At 40.5% G+C, this 19,549-nt stretch overlaps 2 protein-coding genes across 8 annotated transcripts in view; one reads left to right on the top strand and one right to left on the bottom strand.

Annotated features, from left to right (window-relative positions):
- The first annotated feature begins 493 nt into the window (after positions 1–493).
- On the top strand, positions 494–14,160 carry LOC126408200 (long-chain fatty acid transport protein 2-like). Its single transcript, XM_050073636.1, has 10 exons — positions 494–1,458; positions 6,739–6,948; positions 9,794–9,952; positions 10,068–10,192; positions 10,283–10,477; positions 11,557–11,647; positions 12,393–12,591; positions 12,673–12,770; positions 12,864–12,994; positions 13,724–14,160. Exons 1-10 carry the CDS (start codon positions 981–983, stop codon positions 13,898–13,900), a joined length of 1,863 nt encoding a protein of 620 aa, XP_049929593.1. The 5' UTR covers positions 494–980; the 3' UTR covers positions 13,901–14,160.
- Positions 14,161–14,918: 758 nt separating this feature from the next.
- The window catches only part of tjp1b (tight junction protein 1b), a 92,647-nt gene continuing 88,016 nt past the window's right edge, over positions 14,919–19,549 (bottom strand). For all 7 annotated transcript variants that reach the window (XM_050073624.1, XM_050073625.1, XM_050073626.1 and 4 more), the window contains one exon: positions 14,919–18,727. In XM_050073624.1, coding sequence (XP_049929581.1) covers positions 18,633–18,727 — 95 coding nt within the window. In that variant the 3' untranslated portion in view covers positions 14,919–18,632. The remainder of the gene's footprint in view (positions 18,728–19,549) is intronic.

Here is a 19,549-nt window from a genome sequence, read left to right as displayed (position 1 = left end):
CATGGGCAGGAAACAGAGGACAAAGAACATTTCTTTGCTAAACGCCACTATCATATATAAAACACAATTAGAAAAATAGAACATATTCATGACACAACAGCTACAACAACAACAACAACAATACAACTACAACACTAAGATATAACAAGATGTTCACATTTATTATTTTTGGATTTTGCAATTGTGATTGTGAGTGACATTTTTATAATACTCTAACATTTTGTAGACTTTTAACTGAGTTATTGAAATATATATACATTTGTCATGAAAATAAGCAGCAGTTGCAGCTCTGCCCCACACAGAGGCAACAGGGAGCCTCACTACTTGATCCTTCTGACATGTGTGTGTGTGTGTGTGTGTGTGTGTGTGTTGTAGTCACGCCCCTCCTCATAAATCACTTGACAAATAGAGCTCAGTTTAAGAAGCTCACGCCCACTACTTGCTCAGATTGCGGGTTTATTATGCGGGTAAACATGTGCAGAGCTGCTGCAGTGCTTTATGACTGTTGTTAATAATAAACATTAGTGGATAAATATCAGTCTTCTCTCTGCTGCTGCCACTCTACAAGCTTTTAATATGAACAATTAGCAGAAAATAAACTGCAGTGAACAGTCATGACCTCGAGGTGTCGCAGCTGTAGATGAGTCAGTGTGTGTGTGTGTTTACTCACTTCTATCTTTGTTTAACAGGATCAGGTTTTGCAGCACGGCAGGCGAGAAAAACAACATGGGGATGTGGTAAATATGGATTGAAATGGGTACAAGTAAGTTGAGATTAGATGTGGAAACACCCGGGCTGGAAAGTGGAAAACAATCCTGAAATGAAGGAGGGGTCAGCGGGCCTGAGCTGAGCAGTGAGTACCTCCCCGGACTGAGCTGAGTGGGTGAACTTTGTCACAAATCGCTCAGAGCTGCATAACATCCACCTCTGCCTCTGGGACAGATGCCTTCTGTGTAGTTTAGTGTAGTGCGCTCTGCAACATGTACATCTGGTTCACAGTGTTAGCCGGACTGGCGATCCTGTCCTTCTCCTTCCTCAGGACGTTTTTCCCATATTTAGGAGAGGACTGGGCGTACATCCTGACGAGCGTCAAACTCGGCTACAGGCTCTTAAAATACAAGAAGGGCAAACCTTTCTACAGCGTCTTGGACCACTTCTTGGATGCAGTAAAGAGGCATCCCAGTAGGATCTTTGTGCACTTTGAAGGGAGACAATACACGTATGGAGAGGTGGACAGACAGAGCAGCAAGGTGGCCCGGGCGCTGCAGGCTGCAGCCGGGCTGAAGGAGGGAGACACGGTCGCCTTGTTTTTGGCCAACGAGCCCAGCTACATATGGACCTGGCTCGGGTTGGCAAAGCTGGGCTGCCCGGCTGCTCTGCTCAACTTTAACATCAGGTCCAAGTCTCTGCTGCACTGTTTCTCCTGCTGCGGGGCCAAAGTGATCATCGCGTCTCCAGGTGAGTTCAGAGAGGTGTTATTGTGTAATGTGTTGTTGCACATGTGCCAGGGGCGCAGGGGAGAGGAGTGAGGGTCTGCAGCTCCCTGTCCACCATTCATCTGTAGGCTAGGCATGCAAAAACGTGCACAGTCTAAAGTACTATTACGTTCATTAGTTCAGTTTATTTGCACATGCATGTGTAGAAAGTACAGCCAAAATAAATTCGAAGATAAAATATTGTGGAGCAGAAGTTAGAACCCAAAAATGGCTTATGAGGATACCACCCCTATTAAATAACAACAATCATAAGTTATATAAAAAGAAAAAAAATCAAAACAAAGATAACTTGATTGAATAAGAGTTCCAGACTAAGAAGTAATACAACAGGTGATTTTGGGAAGTAGGACATGTGCCTGGATCAACATCCCTCATCACATACCTGGACCAACACTGTAATCAATCAATCACAGACCTCAGACATCATCAGTGTGCTGCTCCTGTGCTTCTGTAAAAATTGCTTTGTGCTTCTTCTGAGCTAAGCTAAGCTAGTTTTCCAATTTGAAATTAGTATAATTGAACAAAATCCTCAGTAACATTTAACAAACGCCCACTACAGGGTTAACGTTAGTTAGTTAGCTTTCTAATTAGGTAACAAGTAACAAGTAAGCTTGCCAGTAGGCTAGAATATCAGCAAGTTAGCTTGCTAACGAGGAAGGCTATGCTGACAAGTAAGCTTGTGAACTGGCTAGAATATTAGTGAGTTGGCTTGCTAACGAGGAATGCTATGCTAACACGTAAGCTTGTGAACTGGCTAGAATATTAGTGAGTTGGCTTGCTAACGAGGAATACTATGCTAACACGTAAGCTTGTGAACTGGCTAGAATATTAGTGAGTTGGCTTGCTAATGAGGAAGGCTATGCTAACAAGTGAGCTTGTGAACTGGCTAGAATATTAGTGAGTTGGCTTGCTAACGGGGCAGGCTATGCTAACAAGTAAGCTTGTGAATAAGCTAGAATATTAGTGAGTTGGCTTGCTAACGAGGAAGGGTATGCTAACAAGTAAGCTTGTGAACTGGCTAGAATATTAGTGAGCTGGCTTGCTAACGAGGAGGGCTCTAACAAGTGAGCTTGTGAACTGGCTAGAATATTAGTGAGGGGAACTGCCCATTGGTTCGACAGCCCATTGGTCCGACATCCCATTGTTCCGACCATATTAAACTCATTGTTCCGAAGTCCCGTTGTTCCGAAATCATCATGATGCCCTGAGGTTAAGGTCTGGTTAGGTTTAGGCACAAAAAAACCACTTGGTTAGGGTTAGGAAAAGATCATGGTGTGGGTTAAAATGAAAAAGAAAGTGGCAAACACATAAGCCGTGAGCCTGCTTCGCCTCAAGCCTTTCCCAGCTGACCCAGAGCCGGTCGCGGCGCACCATCAAGGCAGAAATACGCCCGCCGGGAGCCGTTCAGCACCGCGGAGAGCTCCCCACACAACCCCGACCCCAGAGTTAATAACAGGAGGTTATGGTGTTTCACTCTCTTCTCTCTATGGCACTTGTATCTCGACCAGTAGCCTACTTTTGTTGCGTTTGCTGATCCTCTATGGTACACAAATACAGTATAGCCTAGTATAATCACATATTGGAACAACGGGACGTCGGACTAATGGGCTGTCGGACCAATGACATGGACCCTTAGTGAGTTGGCTTGCTAACTATGAAGGCTATGCTAACAACTAAGCGTGTAAATAAGCTAGAATATTGTTCACTAACGAAGAGTGTGGATATTATATTTTTTCAGTCGCAAATACCTCTGATAAACACAATTTACCTATTTTATTGCCTATTAAAAACTTTTTTTGCTAGATTTTGCATTTACTTAAGTAATATGCATATGCACAATTTCGAGTTATTTTTACTCCACTTGAGCATTTATGTTTTATGCTGTTTTAGTCTTCTACATTTCTGAGGTTCCAAGATTTATTTTTAAAGGTGTAGCTACAGTTTTTTGTTTTTAAAATAAAAATTTAAAACTAACATATAAAATTCCAAAAATACAACACATAGTTAAAGATTAAACCAGTAGTCCCTGTACACTTTGACCTTGTCTTGTTGGGACCCCTTGTAACTAGTGATGCACGATAATATCGGCACACAGGAGCTGTGTCCCAATTCAGGGTCTGCATCCTTCGAAGGGCGAATTTGAAGGCCGCTTACATCACAACGCTGCGTGAAGGCTGTCCCAATATGTCCAAATCTAAAGGCTCCTCCAAATGCAGCCGACAAATGCGCCCTCCTTTTCCCTGTATTCGGAGGATGCACTGCGACTATCCTTCGCGGCCTACCATATCCCAAGATTCTTTGCTCGCCTTTGTTCAACCCGGATCTTTTTGACAATGGCGGCAAGCTCAAACAGCGGCAGCGGCACCAGCACCGAATACACTTTCAAATGTAAGTAACGGATTTTTACTAAACACCAGACATTCAAGGGGCCTTAAAACCTCTAAATGGCTGTTAAAATACGTGACGTTAGTAATGCTAACCTGTCTACAGGTCCTTAAAAAGTCTTAACTTGACTTAAATTCAGATTCGTTTGGTCTTAAATATTTTCGGTCACACTATTGTGAAAATGTGTCCAGCCTGACAGACCTAATGACTACTATCATTGGACAGACTGAAGAATTGAAATAATAAATAGTATTTATGACAGCGATGAGATTTTGTTTTCTTTTTACTTAAACTCTTTACTCTTTAACTTAAACTCACCCAGTTGTTGTCATTTTTCCTTACTGTTCATTTTGAACTGACAGTGTGTTTTCTTGGAAAGAGTACGTACGTGTCACACACACACACACACACACACACACACACACACACACATACATATATATATATATATATACATACATACATACATACATACATACACATATATATATATGTGTGTGTATATATATACTGTATGTATGTAATGTGTATTTCCATTGCAGGTTTGGGCTTAAATTTGGTTTAGAAAGGTCTTAAAAAGTCTTAACTTTAACTTGGTTATGTCTGTAGAAACTCTGGGCATGTCCTCAGTATCGGCCAATACTGGCTTTAAAATATAATACCTGAATTGGCCAACATGCTGATAATATCGGTACGTCATCAGTATTGTCCAATATTGGCTCTAAATTGAACTGTCAAAACTGACTAACATGCGTTTTCTTAATTTGCACAATGAATGAATATTACATACATTGAAAAGTATTGCATTCATGTCTCCATGTGCTCATCTCCTGATAAGAGTATGCATAGAAGAGAGTCAAGGATCACTAAAATTAGGTAGGGAACATATCAATATTGGTATCAGTTATCGGTCAAATGATTTGTTACGTATAGGCATATTGGATATTGGTAAAAAATCCAATATCGTGCATCCCTACTTGTAACATTTCAGATGTCTGTGAGTTAACACATCATCCAAAGAGACAATACAACCCTAAACTTCTCACATGATTTCATCTGTTCAAGGCTCAAAGAGGTAAAACTGTCTAATAAAAAATATATAATAATACAAATACTAAACTACCAACAGTATATAAAGTAAATATAGAACTTTAACCTGTAATCAGGCATGTTGACACTGCTTTATCAGTACTTTTACTGAAGCAAAGGATTGGAATATTTCCTCCACTACTGTCAGCTTTAGACTTTCAGAAAACACAAAATTCCTGGTGGATTTTGGTTACTGAAACACATTCTGACGGCTGTATTTACCTAGCAGGTAATGATTGTTAAGTGGTTACATTCAAAGTGTTTGGTAAGTTAAGACCATGATCTGTTGCTATCAAAATGAAATGAACTTTCGCCCCCAACTGATGGCCGTTCCTCCCACTGTCTGTGCACTTTACAATGACACAGTCACTTTCAGATGCAGAACAAACACCGGACCGTGCATGGTAGTTTCTTTATTCTGTCTTAAGCCTCAGAAACCAACCAGTCCTGTTGTTCTGTAGCACTGTTCTGCTCTGTATTTGACTGCAACATATACTAAGCATGTGCATCATGTTGACGCACTATAATATGTGTTTAAGACTAAATTTTGATGCAGGGTTTCAAGAAATGCTGCACACAAACACTCCATGAGAACTCCTTAATAATGTCCATGTAGGACTGTTGTGCTGCGATGTAAAACTGAAACAGATCTGAGTTTGTCTTCCACCACTAGATTACAACATTAACACTTTTAAAGGTCCACTGTGTAGGATTTAGGGGGATTTGTGTCGGCCACCGTAGTTCGCAGCCCCTCCATGATGAGCCACTGATTTTTAACATTAAAAACTGCTTTATTCAGTGTTTTTACCAGTTTAAATCAGTGGGTCCATTTGTTTTGGAGAGGAGGAGACCTCTGTGAATAATTAGGCTCCTGGGACAAACCTCCTGAACAATGGACGCCAAGTTAATTCCAAGTGGGAGTTCAGGACTGTCACATGGGAGAAGTTGCAGCTGGTTGAAATCTACAATCCACTATATACGACTAAATCCTACACACTGCTCCTTTAACATTCACACCAAATAGCAGGCCACATATTGGTAGTAATTGTAGGTCTGTGAAGATAACAACTCTGGCAGCACTAATCAGCCTCTATTAACACATTTTATCACCAATAAAGGCTGTTAATTATGTTTTAGTCTGCACTGGAGGTGAGATGTACAGACAAAATTAACACTATAACAACTGAAATACACGTTTACTGCATTCATATGGCTACTTTGTGTTTTAGGAAACCAACACTTAAATCAAACTGTCTTGGTATAAAAGCTTTGTCACAGTATCATCAAGACAAAAGACAACTGATCACACATCCAGTCCTAATTTCCACAGAATCACCAAGACTTGTTCTCTTAGACAACATCAAAGTTACCACATCATATGAATTCATATTTTTAATTTCTGTTGATTCCAACCAAACTCTGTTTCATTAGCCATTCAGCCAGGACAATGTAGGAGTCATACAACTTAGTAAAATTTATAAGGAACAAAAGTTAAATCACTTTTCCCCTCCTGGTTTCACCCAGTGTGCTGTACTTTCAGTCCTGATGTCTGACTGCATTTCAGGCCCAACTTGTTTCTCTGCTCCCCCGTTCTGTTGCTAGAGTTTCACCCCAGAGAAATGCAAACATGTAGGCTGAATCTCCTGCACCATGTGCTCGTGCCCCAGTGGGATGTGAGGTAACAGGATACGAGCCTACATGTGCTGCATTGCGCAACACAGGGCTGTGACATACTGTGTAGAGCTTGAATGCCTCTATGTGTCTGCAGAGCTGCAGGATGCCGTGGAGGAGGTTTTACCGACGCTGAGAGAGCAGGGCATCACCGTGTACCTCCTGTCAGAGACCTGCAGCATCCAGGGCATCCACGCTTTGTCGGACAAGATCTCCCAGGCCTCAGATCAGCCGCTGTCCCGTGACCTCAGAGCCAACATCAACATCAGGAGCACAGCGCTGTACATCTACACGTCCGGCACCACAGGTTCACCAAACTCATCTGAAACACCAAAAAATAATGCAACTGAAATAACTCAAAATGTTTTTGTTGAAACTGTTTTAGAGGCATGTTGACTCAATTTTATTTCATTTTGGAAGCTGAAGTTTGTGTTGCTGTTGAACTATGTCTGCTGAGGTGTTTCTAATATTTTATCCACACATTTATACCAATGAGGTTTGATTCTTCTTGGGTAGTTGGGAGATGATATTTGCTATCTATACAGTGAGAACTTTAACTCTGCCTTAGACTCATAGTCCTGTGAAGTATTCAGATATGTGAAATGGTAAGATTTTGACTAGCTTCTCCATTGTTTGACATTTTTTACTGCGATTACACAGGAGAAAAGACTTCATTCAGTATTTCTAACACAGATGTGTTGGAGAGGAGCTCAGTATCTTCCCACACACAATTCCTGCATTCAATGCATTTATTGAATCAGTACATTACACACTCTGACTCCCTCTGTAGGGACAGAAACATTAGTTGATGTAGTGATTATGTTATTTTGGTAATTCTGCAGATGTTAAAGTGACGTTCCTGAAAAAATGACTTGAAATGTGGCTGTAGAGAGTTTACAACAAACAGTGGTCACTGTCAGCATGGAGGAAAACTACAATGAATTTGTCTGCTTGTGAAATCTGCAGGGTTGTAAACATTATCATATTATGACCTTTGAACATTAATGGAAAAAGACAGTTCTGGTCAACTACAAACCACGAACCAGCCAGAAACATGGACAGCTATAAAGCAGCAGCCATCAATGTGAGAATCCACAAAAATACTAAATCACAGAGCACAAGTTGAAGGAGCTGATGGATCCCATTTCAGTGGAGTTGTATTTTGTATAATGCTATGTGTCAGACAAAATGATTGCTTGATTGACTGATTGATTTACAGTTACTTTTTTACACACCCTGCTGATAAGGAGCAACATTAGTGTTCTTTAGCTGCTCCACTACATTCACCAGCTGTTTGGTAACTCTGTCTGCTGTTTGGTGCAGAGCAGGTAGTGTTTAGTGGGTTTATCAGAGTTTCTTCTGCTGACAAGATGCTGATAACAGAGCTTCAGGGCATAAAACCAAAACAATGAGCTGAATGATGCTTAGAAAAAATAGAGGAGATCTGCAGAGTTTGGTGATAATTCTCTGTAGGATGTCCTACAAGTGACTCTCACATGTTACACACAGTAATTTGTTGGGATGGGAATCTCTTGGCACCTAACAATTTGATTCGTAGGGCTACAATATGAGTATGAAACGATTATCAATGCATCTTGATGCATCAAAAATTTGTATTTCTATACATGATTTATTTTTTATCACTGTGTGACTACTATGGGTGGGGAAAAAGGTGATACAGCATAGTATCGGGATATTTTTGATTGGCAATATCATATTGTCACACAGACACCAAGTATAAATTTTTTATCACATAAATTATTAATGTGACAAAAACAAATTAAACTTTTGGTAGCCAACCAGAACAAAATAATCAATTGCCTTCTCAGTCTACTAGATACATTTTGCTGCAATAAAAATCACTGAAGTGAGATGAACAGACTCAAAACTTATCTTATTAGATAAAATAAATGTTGACAGTTTTTCCTTACTTGCCTCTTTAAAATCATTGCGTATTTGTAATGATCCATAAATAAAATAAACAGATGAATTCACTTTCATTATCTTTTATTAATACAGTGTGACTCTTGTCCAGGTCTCTCTTGCCTTTCATTGTATACAAACTAAAATGCTTCCATACACTGGGTTTTAAAGGAGCAGTGTGTAAGATTTAGGGGGATTCAGTGGCATCTAGCAGTAAGGATTGCAGGTTGCAACCAGCTGAAACTTCTCGCAGTTACAATCCCTTCAGTCTTTATTGCTCAGGAGGTTTTATACCCGTAGCCGAATTATCTGTAGAGGTCTCTTCCCCTCCGAAATAAACGGACCAGGTGATTTAAACCAGTAAAACTACTGAGGAAAGCAAATTTCACGTCATAAAAATGAGTGTTTTTCCAATGCTCTTGACAATGTGAAAACACAAATGGCTCAGTCTAATGGTAAATGCTGCCATTCAAGTTTTCCGACAACTCAAAGCGCTTTTTACACTACGAGTCACATCCCACCCAGTAGAGTCAGTGTTTGGTTTGTCCATTCTGGGCTACTGTAGAAACATGACAGTCCACCAAGTCATCTTTGGAGACAAGGGCCTGCTTCCTGTGTAGATATAAACAGCTCATATTGAGATAATGAAAACACAGCAATTCTTTTATTCAGGTGATTATACACTAAAGAAAACATACTTAATAGAGTATATTCCATTCTTGCCCAATGTATCCCCTAAATCGTACGCACTGGACCTTCAAGCCAGGGAGTGCTGGCAGTATCGTATCCTTCTGTGTTGTTCAGGCTCAGGCATCCTCACCAAAACTCAAGTAAAAGCCTAGCTAAGAACATCAACATGATGCACATGTTAATGTCTGTTATGTTTCATTATTTTATTGGTTCAGCCGTAGGAACGTAGAGCCAAGGCGATCATTATGTCAAGAAATGGGTTTTAAATTTCTGATTATTGACTTGTCTGCATTGAGACAATCTTTTAAGAGAGAATCACGATGTATCTACCAGATTTTTTCATTGCATTGTTTATATAAAAATATTAACTAGAGCAGCTTTAAAGAAAATATTTCTGTTAAAACAAACAGATTCTCTGAATGGACACGAGAGAAGTGAATCACACTGCAGGGTTGAGAAGAAAGCACACATACCTAATATTAACTGTACCTGCTGTGTTCGAGAACCTGACATGATTTATGTGTCTTTAACCTTGGAAGGTTTGCCTAAAGCAGCAGTCGTCACCCATGAGAGGGTTTGGGCCGCCTCCTTCCTCCAGGCGGTATGTGGCATCACATCAGAGGACATCTTCTACATCAACCTGCCTCTCTATCACAGCGCAGGCTTCCTTATCGGGATGGTCGGGTCCATCGAGAGAGGTAATAATCCTCTTAATCCTCAAAGTATTCACACACCTGGTTTGGGCACTTTGAGAAGTTGCTGTGTGAGTTAACACACTGAGATACATGCCTTGTTATGTGGTGGTAATTTCAGGTAATACCATTGTTCTGAAGAGAAAGTTCTCTGCCTCTCAGTTCTGGGACGACTGCAGGAAGTACAATGTCACAGTGATGCAGTACATCGGTGAAACAATGCGCTACCTCTGCAACTCACCCAAGGTAAAATCTCATCTTCCTGTTTAATTAATGAAGTATTGTTCTGATGAGAGATGTGAAGCTTTGACTCTGAGTCTGTCTCACTCTGCGCAGAAAGACAATGAGAAGAACCACAAAGTGAGGGTCGCCATCGGCAACGGAGTCCGGACAGACATTTGGTCGGAGTTTCTGAATCGCTTCGGTGACATTCAAGTCAGAGAGTTGTACGCTGCCACAGAGGGAAACATCGGCTTCATCAATTACACGTCCAAAGTCGGTGTAGTCGGGCGAGTCAGTTTGGTCCACAGGGTGAGTAAAGGAACACATCCACTGTTTTTAGCCATGCTAGCATCACTGCTGCACTCCAGACTGAAATATCTACATTTAACAATTGGATGAGTCATCATGAAAATTGGTGCAGACATTCTTGGCCCCCAGAGGATGAATCCTAATGACTTTGGTGACACTGACTTTTCCTCTTGCGCCACCATGAAGTTGGCATTTTTGCTTTTGGGTGGAATGTCTCAACAAATATTGGTCGGATTACTATGAGATTTATTGCAGACAATTTATGTTCTCCCAGATGAATTGTATTTATGTTGGGGATTTTTTTAACTTTCCCCTAGTGCCACCATCTCATGGTCCAAATCTGTCGGTTTACAGTTGACAAAATCCTCGAAATTAATGTCAATTGCATCAGCTGCAGCTGTACTTTCCTGCTACCTATAGCAAATGTTAGCACAGGCTAAACTAATGTGGTAACAATTATGGCTGACATTAGCAATTAGCTAATTATTAGCCTCTTTGCCACATTTCAACTTCATGGTTTGACCTGACATGACTCAGTTTTGGTACCAGGTGCTTTTCTCTTTTTCCAGTGGGGATAGTGCCCCTTCAGAGTAAGAGGGATTCTCAGCTGATTGCCATAGCAACGCAACGTAAAACTGCATGTTCAGCATAGTTTTGCAGACTGCCATTTTTCAAAATCTGGCTCAAGCAAATAAAAAATTGCAGATGCTATTGACAGTAGCTTAGCTATTTAGAAGGGCAGGTGTGTGCAGGATATCCTGTGTCGTGCTAGTGTTAATTGTCTCTGACCAATCAGTGTTCTGCAGTGTTTCAGCTTCACCTTGTAGCATCAGTTCAGCTCACTTGGAACCTCAACTGAGGTGTTACCAAAAACAGCATCAGGTACTATCCACACCTTGAGCTAATGGGAAACCAAAAAGAGTGAGTCGAATTGAGTAGAGCCGTGTCGTACCATGCAGTGAAATGCAGCATTAGTCTTGTTCAAGCAGCAAAGCTAAACTTCCTCGTTCCTTGTAGGTTGTTAAATTATTCACGAACAACACTTATTTTAATGATGAACTTTTTCTTTTTCTATCTAGTATTTCTTCCCGTACACTTTGATCAAGTTTGACATTGAGAAGGAAGAGCCAGTCAGGAACGCAGAGGGTCTGTGCATCGAGGCAGAAAGAGGTGAGTCAATGACAATAATATTCTCCTATTATTCTGAATGTGACAGTATTCTGATTTTGATACAGGTCATGCAAACATCATCTTCTGTTTAGATATTCCTCTTTGGAAATGTATACAGCACATTCGGAATATACGTCTCAACTAGGATTTTTACCACAGTTTGCGACACACTGCCTCTTGCCTGTTTATGGTCAGCTCTGTGTACGCAGACCGACAGTTTGCAAGGCTGGGGTAGAGATGCACGCCCAAAATAAAAGCCAGCATATATGGTTGGAAGAAAAACACACCTACTTTTAAACATTATGAAAGACTTGGATATTATCAGGTTTTTGGATATGACCTTTTTAAGGTGGTTGAAGGAATGACAGAGGAAGGCTAGGCAATAGAATTGCATGTTGACGTTGAAAGAAGTAAAATGACCCAAGCAGCTACGTCCATGCCACATGGTAAACGACATGTTAGGACACGTTAATTGGAGTATGCAGTACCTGTGTTTTATTAATTCTCTTACCTCATTAGTTGTCTTCAGTGCTAAAAACTATTATTAATCAGACGACTAAAACGAAAACTAATTGACCACTGTATTTTTATGAAGCAGAAATACTAACTGTTCCAGCTGCTCAAATGTGAAAATGTGCTGCTTCTATCTGTATTATAACTTCAACATGATTGGGATTTGGAGTGTTTGCTGGTTTCGGGTCTGAGGGAACCTGTGATGGACATTTTTCCTGCTTCTCTGCGTCAGGTGAGACGGGTCTTTTGGTGGGAAAGATCACTCAGAGGTCTCCGTTCGTTGGCTACGCTGGCAACAAGCAGCAAACTGAGAAGAAGAGGCTGCGTGACGTGTTGAAAAAAGGCGACCTGTACTTCAACAGTGGAGATTTGCTTCTGATTGATCACATGAGCTTTGTGTACTTTCAGGATCGAGTCGGCGACACTTTCAGGCAAGTAGTGACTCTTTTTGTGTTGATCTGTTAAGTTTGGTGTTTTCTTAATTTTGTGTCTGTTGCTTGTTGCTGTTGCAGGTGGAAAGGAGAGAACGTTGCCACATCAGAGGTTGGAGACATTCTCACAATGGCTCATTGTATTTTGGAGGCAAATGTCTACGGTGTTAAAGTGGAAGGTAAAAACACTGGTGATGTCAGAAGCAGTCCTGTTTAAGCGTTAAACTGTATTCTGTGCTTTGTAATATTTTCTGTATGTATCGTCTGATAAGGTCACGAGGGGCGGATCGGCATGGCAGCTGTCACTTTGAAAGAAGAAGAAGATTTTGACTGTTCGGACACCTACAAGCAGGTCGTCAACTACCTCCCGGTGTATGCAAGACCTCGATTCATTAGAATTCAGGTAAAAGAAATAATAACAATAATTTGTTTTGCACTTTTATCTTATTTCACGCACATGCAGCCTTGTGGCAGGTGGAACATGGACGGGGGTATTATTTCCGCCTCTCTTTGATCTTCTGTGACTTTGACTGAAACTCATTTGTATGTTGCTAAACCTCTTTGCTCAGTTCAGGTCGACCCTCTAAAACCAGACTGATTACGTAAGATTTTATCAGTTTTACAAGCAGAGGCAGGTGTAGACTTTCCTGCTTTGTGACACAGGCTGCCCGACCTTTTTAGTGGAGGTTGTGGGGCTTTATGCAGCTTGTGAGGAACTAGTCGAGCTTCTGACTTGATTGTGTCGCCCCACTTCTGAAACCAAATCTAAACCCGTGTTGACACTTATTTGGATAAGTCCGGATATCTGCTGGTGTCAACTACAGATCTACTTTTCCCCAAATTTCTAATGTGTAACCTGGCTGTGTGGAACTGACTGGGGTCATTTAATGTGGCTCAACATGAGGCTGTGGCGTCACAAATGGAGTCAGCTGCCTGTGTAAATGTAGCGGAAACACTGACACATAAGGACACTGATGGAGAAACAAATGTGGATCTGTGACATCCTGCCGTTACCCGATCCACTTATTAAGATCAGTATCTGCGCTGCATCCTGAGTGTGTTGTTCCTCTGTCTTTAAAACACAAGTTGGTACAAAAAAATCTCTATAAAATCCTCAATGTGTGTTTTGTAGCCCTGCCTGGAGATGACGGGGACCTTCAAGATGAAGAAAGTGAAGTTGGTGGAGGAGGGATTCAACCCAGCTCACATCAAAGATCCTTTATACTTCTTAGATACAGAGAAGAAGACGTACGTGCCCCTGACTGAGGACATCTACGGAGCGATCGCTCGTAGGGAAATCAAACTCTAACACATAATAAGTAGTCAGCGTTGAAGCAGATGACTCGTTCGGTTACAAAGATGTAACATCTCATTCATGGACCTCTTCTAACAATCAACTAATCTCAGGGACAGACTGACTTTGAAACATTACAGACTGCTTTTTTATTAACACAACTACTGTGCGTCTGCAGTTCTTGTAAATGTATTCCATAATGCTGACGGTATGTGATGTACAGGTTTGTCTTACTGCCACTGTTAATTACATAATTAAACTCTGGATGTCTTTTTCCCCCGACTCTGAATTTATGACCGACCAGATAAAAAGTAGTTTTTAAAAGTTAAATGTCAGACCAAAAAACGAACTTTAGATATTAAACTTTAAAGACCCCCTCATGTCACACATTGGTACAACCTGCTGTGTTTATCAGTGAACCTTTGGACTGATGTTACGTACAGCCAGTCTGTGCTTTATCAGCTTGTGTGCACTAACATCAGATACTGCTGGACTGCAGCTTTATCATGTCACAGAAGTGACGCAGTGTTTGGGTCTTTAGGTTGTTCTTCCCCCCCAGTTTATCTGCTGTTCATCTAGAAGCCTCCGTCATGTTCTCTTGCAGCCGTGTTTGTGGACAGAGCGAGTCTCTGACTCTGGTGAGGTGATTGACCCACACAAGCCCCAACATGAACTGATACTCAGACTTTGTCACAAGCTCAGTCACATGAAAGAAAAAATGTTGAAATAAGCTGGTTTCATTAAGACGAGAAAGAGAAAGTTAAGACATTTTAATGTGATTTGAACTGTTTTTCTTGTTACTTCCCTTAAAAGTTTGACTTTTCATAACCAGGCTGACAGCCAAAAAGTCCCCTCATGAGTGTGATGTGTTAACTTGAAACCTCCAGTATTAACTTACTGAGAATGGACTTATTACTGAAGCAGCATACATCTCCTGGGATCTAGTAACTTTTTTTTTTAAAAAAAGGAAAAAATATTTTCATATTCACAGACTTTAGATTTAGAGGTAGAAGGTGTAGATGTGATTTTAAGATTTTTCTGACCATGTATGTGATTTTTGTTGTTGTTGCAAAACCACATAAAACACAGGACTTGAAGCAGAGTAGCTTAATGCACTCAGTTGCCAGTTTATTAGGTACACCTAGCTTAAAGTTACGCAGTCTAATCCTAAAGTCCTGCACTTTGACTTGATTTCCTCCTTCTTAAAACATGTGAAGAAGGCAATGAACATCAAAAGAAGAAATGAGCCCAAAATTAGCAAGAAATTAGTAAAAAAGAAAATTAAAAACAAGTAAATCAGTTTAAAAAAAGAAGAAAGAAAAAAATAAACAAATAAAAAATGACCTGGAAAGAGTGCTTAAAAAATTATAATTCTGTAACATAATTTTAGAATAATCATAAATATAGTTTTCTAAATCTTTTTTTTTTCAGCTCCTGGGACACTTCTTACCAAGTTGCTCAGTGCCCTCTTCCCCATATTTTTTAAAGAAATTGCACCAATTTTTTTGCCCTTTTTTGGCCTTTGATGGGCCAGTGGGGTGAGGTGGCATGCGGTGGGTGGCTGCAGGCTGGAATTGAGCAAGATTGAAAGGTTTAAATACTTGCAAAAGGCATCTGTTGGTCCAGGTTTCAAAGGGTTAATCGTGCCCTCATGAAGGTTATAATGTTGAGTTTTTTGTCCTAAGTCTTTTAGAGGTGTTGACTCAACTGTGTGATGATTTAAGAGGCTGCAGTTTGTGATGCTGTTGAATTGTAGTGCTTTATGGCAGGTGTTTCTATTATTTTGTCCATCCTTTTATATCAGTGTCAGTGTAATGTAATACAGTTCAACAGCACCATGAACTATATCCTCCAAAATGACCATGTAGTTGGATTGACGATCGAGATGGATCCCAAGACTGCATTGTAGGTGGGTGATAAGTGGTGTCGTAGGCCACCTCCCCTCTCTCTCTTTCAACACAGGTCCCTCTTGAGATGGAATCACACCGGCCACAACGCAGGTCTGCGACTTAAAGCAGATGTGAGCCAGGGGCGTAAAGTGTAGGGACCCTTCTCTACTTCCATCCTCCTTGCTCAGACCACGCCCATCTTCTCCTTCATTTCAGTCTCAGCTAAACATCTGTAAAGTTTCATGACTGTCTTTCACAGGTGTGACGCTATCCCTGTGACAAAAGCGATTCCCCATAGTTGTACAGGCCGATGTGAACCGCTGCCAGGCCTTTTATTAACTGCCAAAAATAACGCCATATAGCTATTAGTGTTTCCCCTGTGCTCACTCTGGAATTTCATTCATTCTTCTTTATCCGTGACTTACAGCTGCACACTGCCATGAGTCCACTTACAAGGAAAGTGTCTGGGGTTAGTTTGCACGTCTTAGTAACAGTAGGACAGTTGTGTGTCTGTTATCTAAACTGCTGAAGTCAGTTGAACTGGTGAGGCGATGATAATGTCTTTGGGACTGGTTACACTGGCTTCTGTGGTAGTTCCATTTACAGTGGGTGTTTCCAGGACGGCATTCTGTCATGATGACATACACACACACGAAAACACTACCAGCCTTACTGTTGTAGCTGAATGTTTTAACTTTAATAAAAGTCTGTAGGATTTAAATCAGCACTGTAAGCTAGGTGTACCTAATAAATTGGCCACTGAGTGTTCTGTCGTTAAAGATGTCTGTTTAGAGAAAAGGGAACTTATTTCTGATTTAAAAACAGACAGTGAACCAGAAACAACAGCAGGAAATTCATTTTTAAGGAACATAAATGCTGTTGTGGTTACAAACTAACGGGATGCACGCCACTGACTCCATTAATCTTTAAACGATGACTGTCAGCGCTGGATTTATATCAGCGTACACAGAAAAGTCCACCTGACAACTCGGTTCACTGAGTTTACATGTGGAATAAATTGGGAAGCAGCATCGCACACTGATAATACAATCGCCAACTTCACAAACCACAAAGGAATCCTCTGAGCCGTTTGGCGGAGAAACAGCCTGGGTGTGGCGATGTGTAAACCATCTGGAAGTTTAGATCAACACAACACACTGATACGAGCAGCAGTTACTTTAAAAATGAATTTATTTATTAATACAGTGGTATACTTAGAAATGTGTCGCAAAGGAAAAAAAAAGAAGTTGAACCGAAGAGAAATCAAAATAAATAAAAATAATGTCAGCCACACGGGAAAATAAACTAGTGTTGGGTTGAAGCAGTGTTATCATATCAAAAGAAAATAGTACTGATGTGCCATAATAAATTGTCTATTAGTACAAAAATACATTTCAGGGCACACAATACAGCATCCAGTATCACAAATAAAGGAAGGGACCACTCTTCACAGCAGACCCCCTCAAGTACATCTTTTAAAATCATTTAAACCAAGCACTTCTCTAGTTTGTAAATAAGAATAAAAAGTTTTTCTGACTGTTAAAAATGCCTTAAGTAGAGTGTGTGTGTATATGTTGGTAGAAAAGTCAGACTTATTACTGCTTATGTCAGTTCCAAGGCTCAGGGGTATAACCAGAATACAAACATAACCAATGTAACCGCTTTCTCTTTTTTAACAAACGTTTTCTCTTTTATACAAAATAACAAAGATGTACAAAAGTTCATTTACAGAGAACCAAGGCCATATACTAGCAATATGTACAGCCACAATTTAAACATCTTCTAGCTTTTTGTATTTCCTCAGACTTCATATGCATAGCAGTAAAAGAAAGCATACCTTTTCATCAGCCTCGATTATTCTCGTGTGCTAAAATCCAAGTTCACTGTTTATGAGAAAATGCAGAGACAACTTTTTCTTTCCGTCGTGATCGCTATAACTGAAGGATCCGATGTTTTTAAAGTTTCACTGAAAAGTTAATATGCAGATAAGGCATCACTGCTTGCAGTGTACGATGGGATTTTCATGTGTTGAACTTAGTAGTAGCAGGCTTCTGGACCTGAGTCATAGCACATGCATAGATCTCTAGACAGCAGGAGTTTGTAAAATCAAGTCAGTATATTTATCTACGGTAAAACATTGCTACAAAACATCAGTTTTAAACAGAGTGAGCCCCGTCGCAACAGACGGGCGTCTGATACTAATACTTAACCTTCATTCTTATTATTATTTTTTCATCTCTCTTCCTTCGTGAGTCAGGCTCGGCATTTCTCAAGTCCTCAGAGATCCTTCATGAGTGAAACGCATGACCACAGGACTCACAAACAAAAGTTTTGCATATACCAACTTTGCTGTTTGTGAGTGTTTTATTTTTTTTTATATTTTGTTTTTTTTACAGTACGCAAAAATCCCATTGCAATATTAAATGAGTTTCCAAAATTCTCCTTTTTTTTTATGTTTCTCTCGCACCACTCTGACCTTTTACAAAATTAGCTAAAAATGTCAAAATGAGATTATTCAGTCTGTGGCACTGGTCATGCATTCCAACTTCAGTTCCTTTTGTTTAAATAACTTGTTTTAATCTTTATTTTTTGCAAGCCTTGAAAGCACCGAAAAAAAATGAAAGAAAAGAACAAGAGTACAGCGTTTGGGGATGCTGGACTCCTCCGACTCTCCTTGTGTGTGTGGGTTTTTTGTTTTGTTTTTTTTTTTAAATTTTTGGGCACAGTAAACAACGTGAGAGTGTCAGGTTCATACTTCATCGAGCAGTGTGCGCCCCGTCGCGGCGGTGGGAGTGCGGCAGGGGAAACTGAGGTCCCCTGATTTATCACATTCAGTAACAGGCCAGCTGTTGCCCTCTTCAGAAGTGGTCAATGAGCACAGACACACAGTTTGCGCCCACCAGGTAGTTTGGGTCTCCAGGGAGAGATTTGTTCTGCCAGGTTTTGGGATCACCTGCAGGAAATAGAGACATGATGTCAGCTGCTGCAGCGTCTCCCTTCTTCTTAAGGAAAATCACAGCAGATACTCAAAACAAAAGAGATTAATCTGACATATCATCATAAATAAAACAAGTCTTAATAAGATCATGTATGACTGATGATGAGTTAATGCATAAATAAAGCAGGAAATGAATTCCCGTCGCTCAGCGTGAGTGTGTGATTAGTTCATGTATCATTTAAATCTAATGGATATAAACTCAGTTACTTCATTCATGAATTTATGTGCCACCAAATTAACTGCAACCCAGAAACAGAAAAGAGCATTTCAGACACAGGCATGTGATCGGCCTATGAAAGCACAACGCAGCTGTGTTTGGTGGTCGGAGTCAAACATCTACATGACACAACGGTCTTTGTTTACATTTATGAGGCTGGTGGCTTGACGTTGTGGCTAGATGGTTACTCTGGATTTGCGAAGGTCTGGTGAGCCACAAGCTTTTATCTTGCTGTTTTGTGGTGTGACAATGCTGTGGTTGAGGTCTGGTTAGGTTTTGGCACAAAAAGCACTTTGTTAGAGAAACATCACGAAACACGGAACATGAAATCTTGTGGGAGTTTTTACAAATCTGGGGTTACCATCTAGACACAACTGATCTCACAACTTGACAAGAAACAAGAATGTGTGGAAGAGACAGAAAACATTATCTCTGGTTCTGCTGCATCAGAGTGCAGTGCTAAATCAGTGGAGTCTTCTTATTACATCACACGAGATCACCTTTAAGGGCTCTTTTATTTTAAGCGTTAGCTACGGAGATGGACGGAGCCTTCTGTCTGT

This window comes from Epinephelus moara, chromosome 20 (genome assembly GCF_006386435.1).
Source record: "Epinephelus moara isolate mb chromosome 20, YSFRI_EMoa_1.0, whole genome shotgun sequence".
Taxonomy (NCBI): Eukaryota; Metazoa; Chordata; class Actinopteri; order Perciformes; family Serranidae; genus Epinephelus; species Epinephelus moara.
The sequence above is the reverse complement of the archived record's forward strand: the minus strand, read 5'-3'. Positions and strand labels throughout refer to the sequence as shown.

What these genes read in the sequence shown, in the direction of transcription:
- LOC126408200 (XM_050073636.1), top strand. Translation starts at nt 981, where the DNA reads ATGTACATCTGGTTCACAGTGTTAGCCGGACTGGCGATCCTGTCCTTC. An exon ending in GAGTCAGTTTGGTCCACAGG is followed by an intron (nt 10,478 to 11,556) that starts GTGAGTAAAGGA and finishes TTTTCTATCTAG; the next exon opens with TATTTCTTCCCGTACACTTT. An exon ending in GTGCATCGAGGCAGAAAGAG is followed by an intron (nt 11,648 to 12,392) that starts GTGAGTCAATGA and finishes TCTCTGCGTCAG; the next exon opens with GTGAGACGGGTCTTTTGGTG.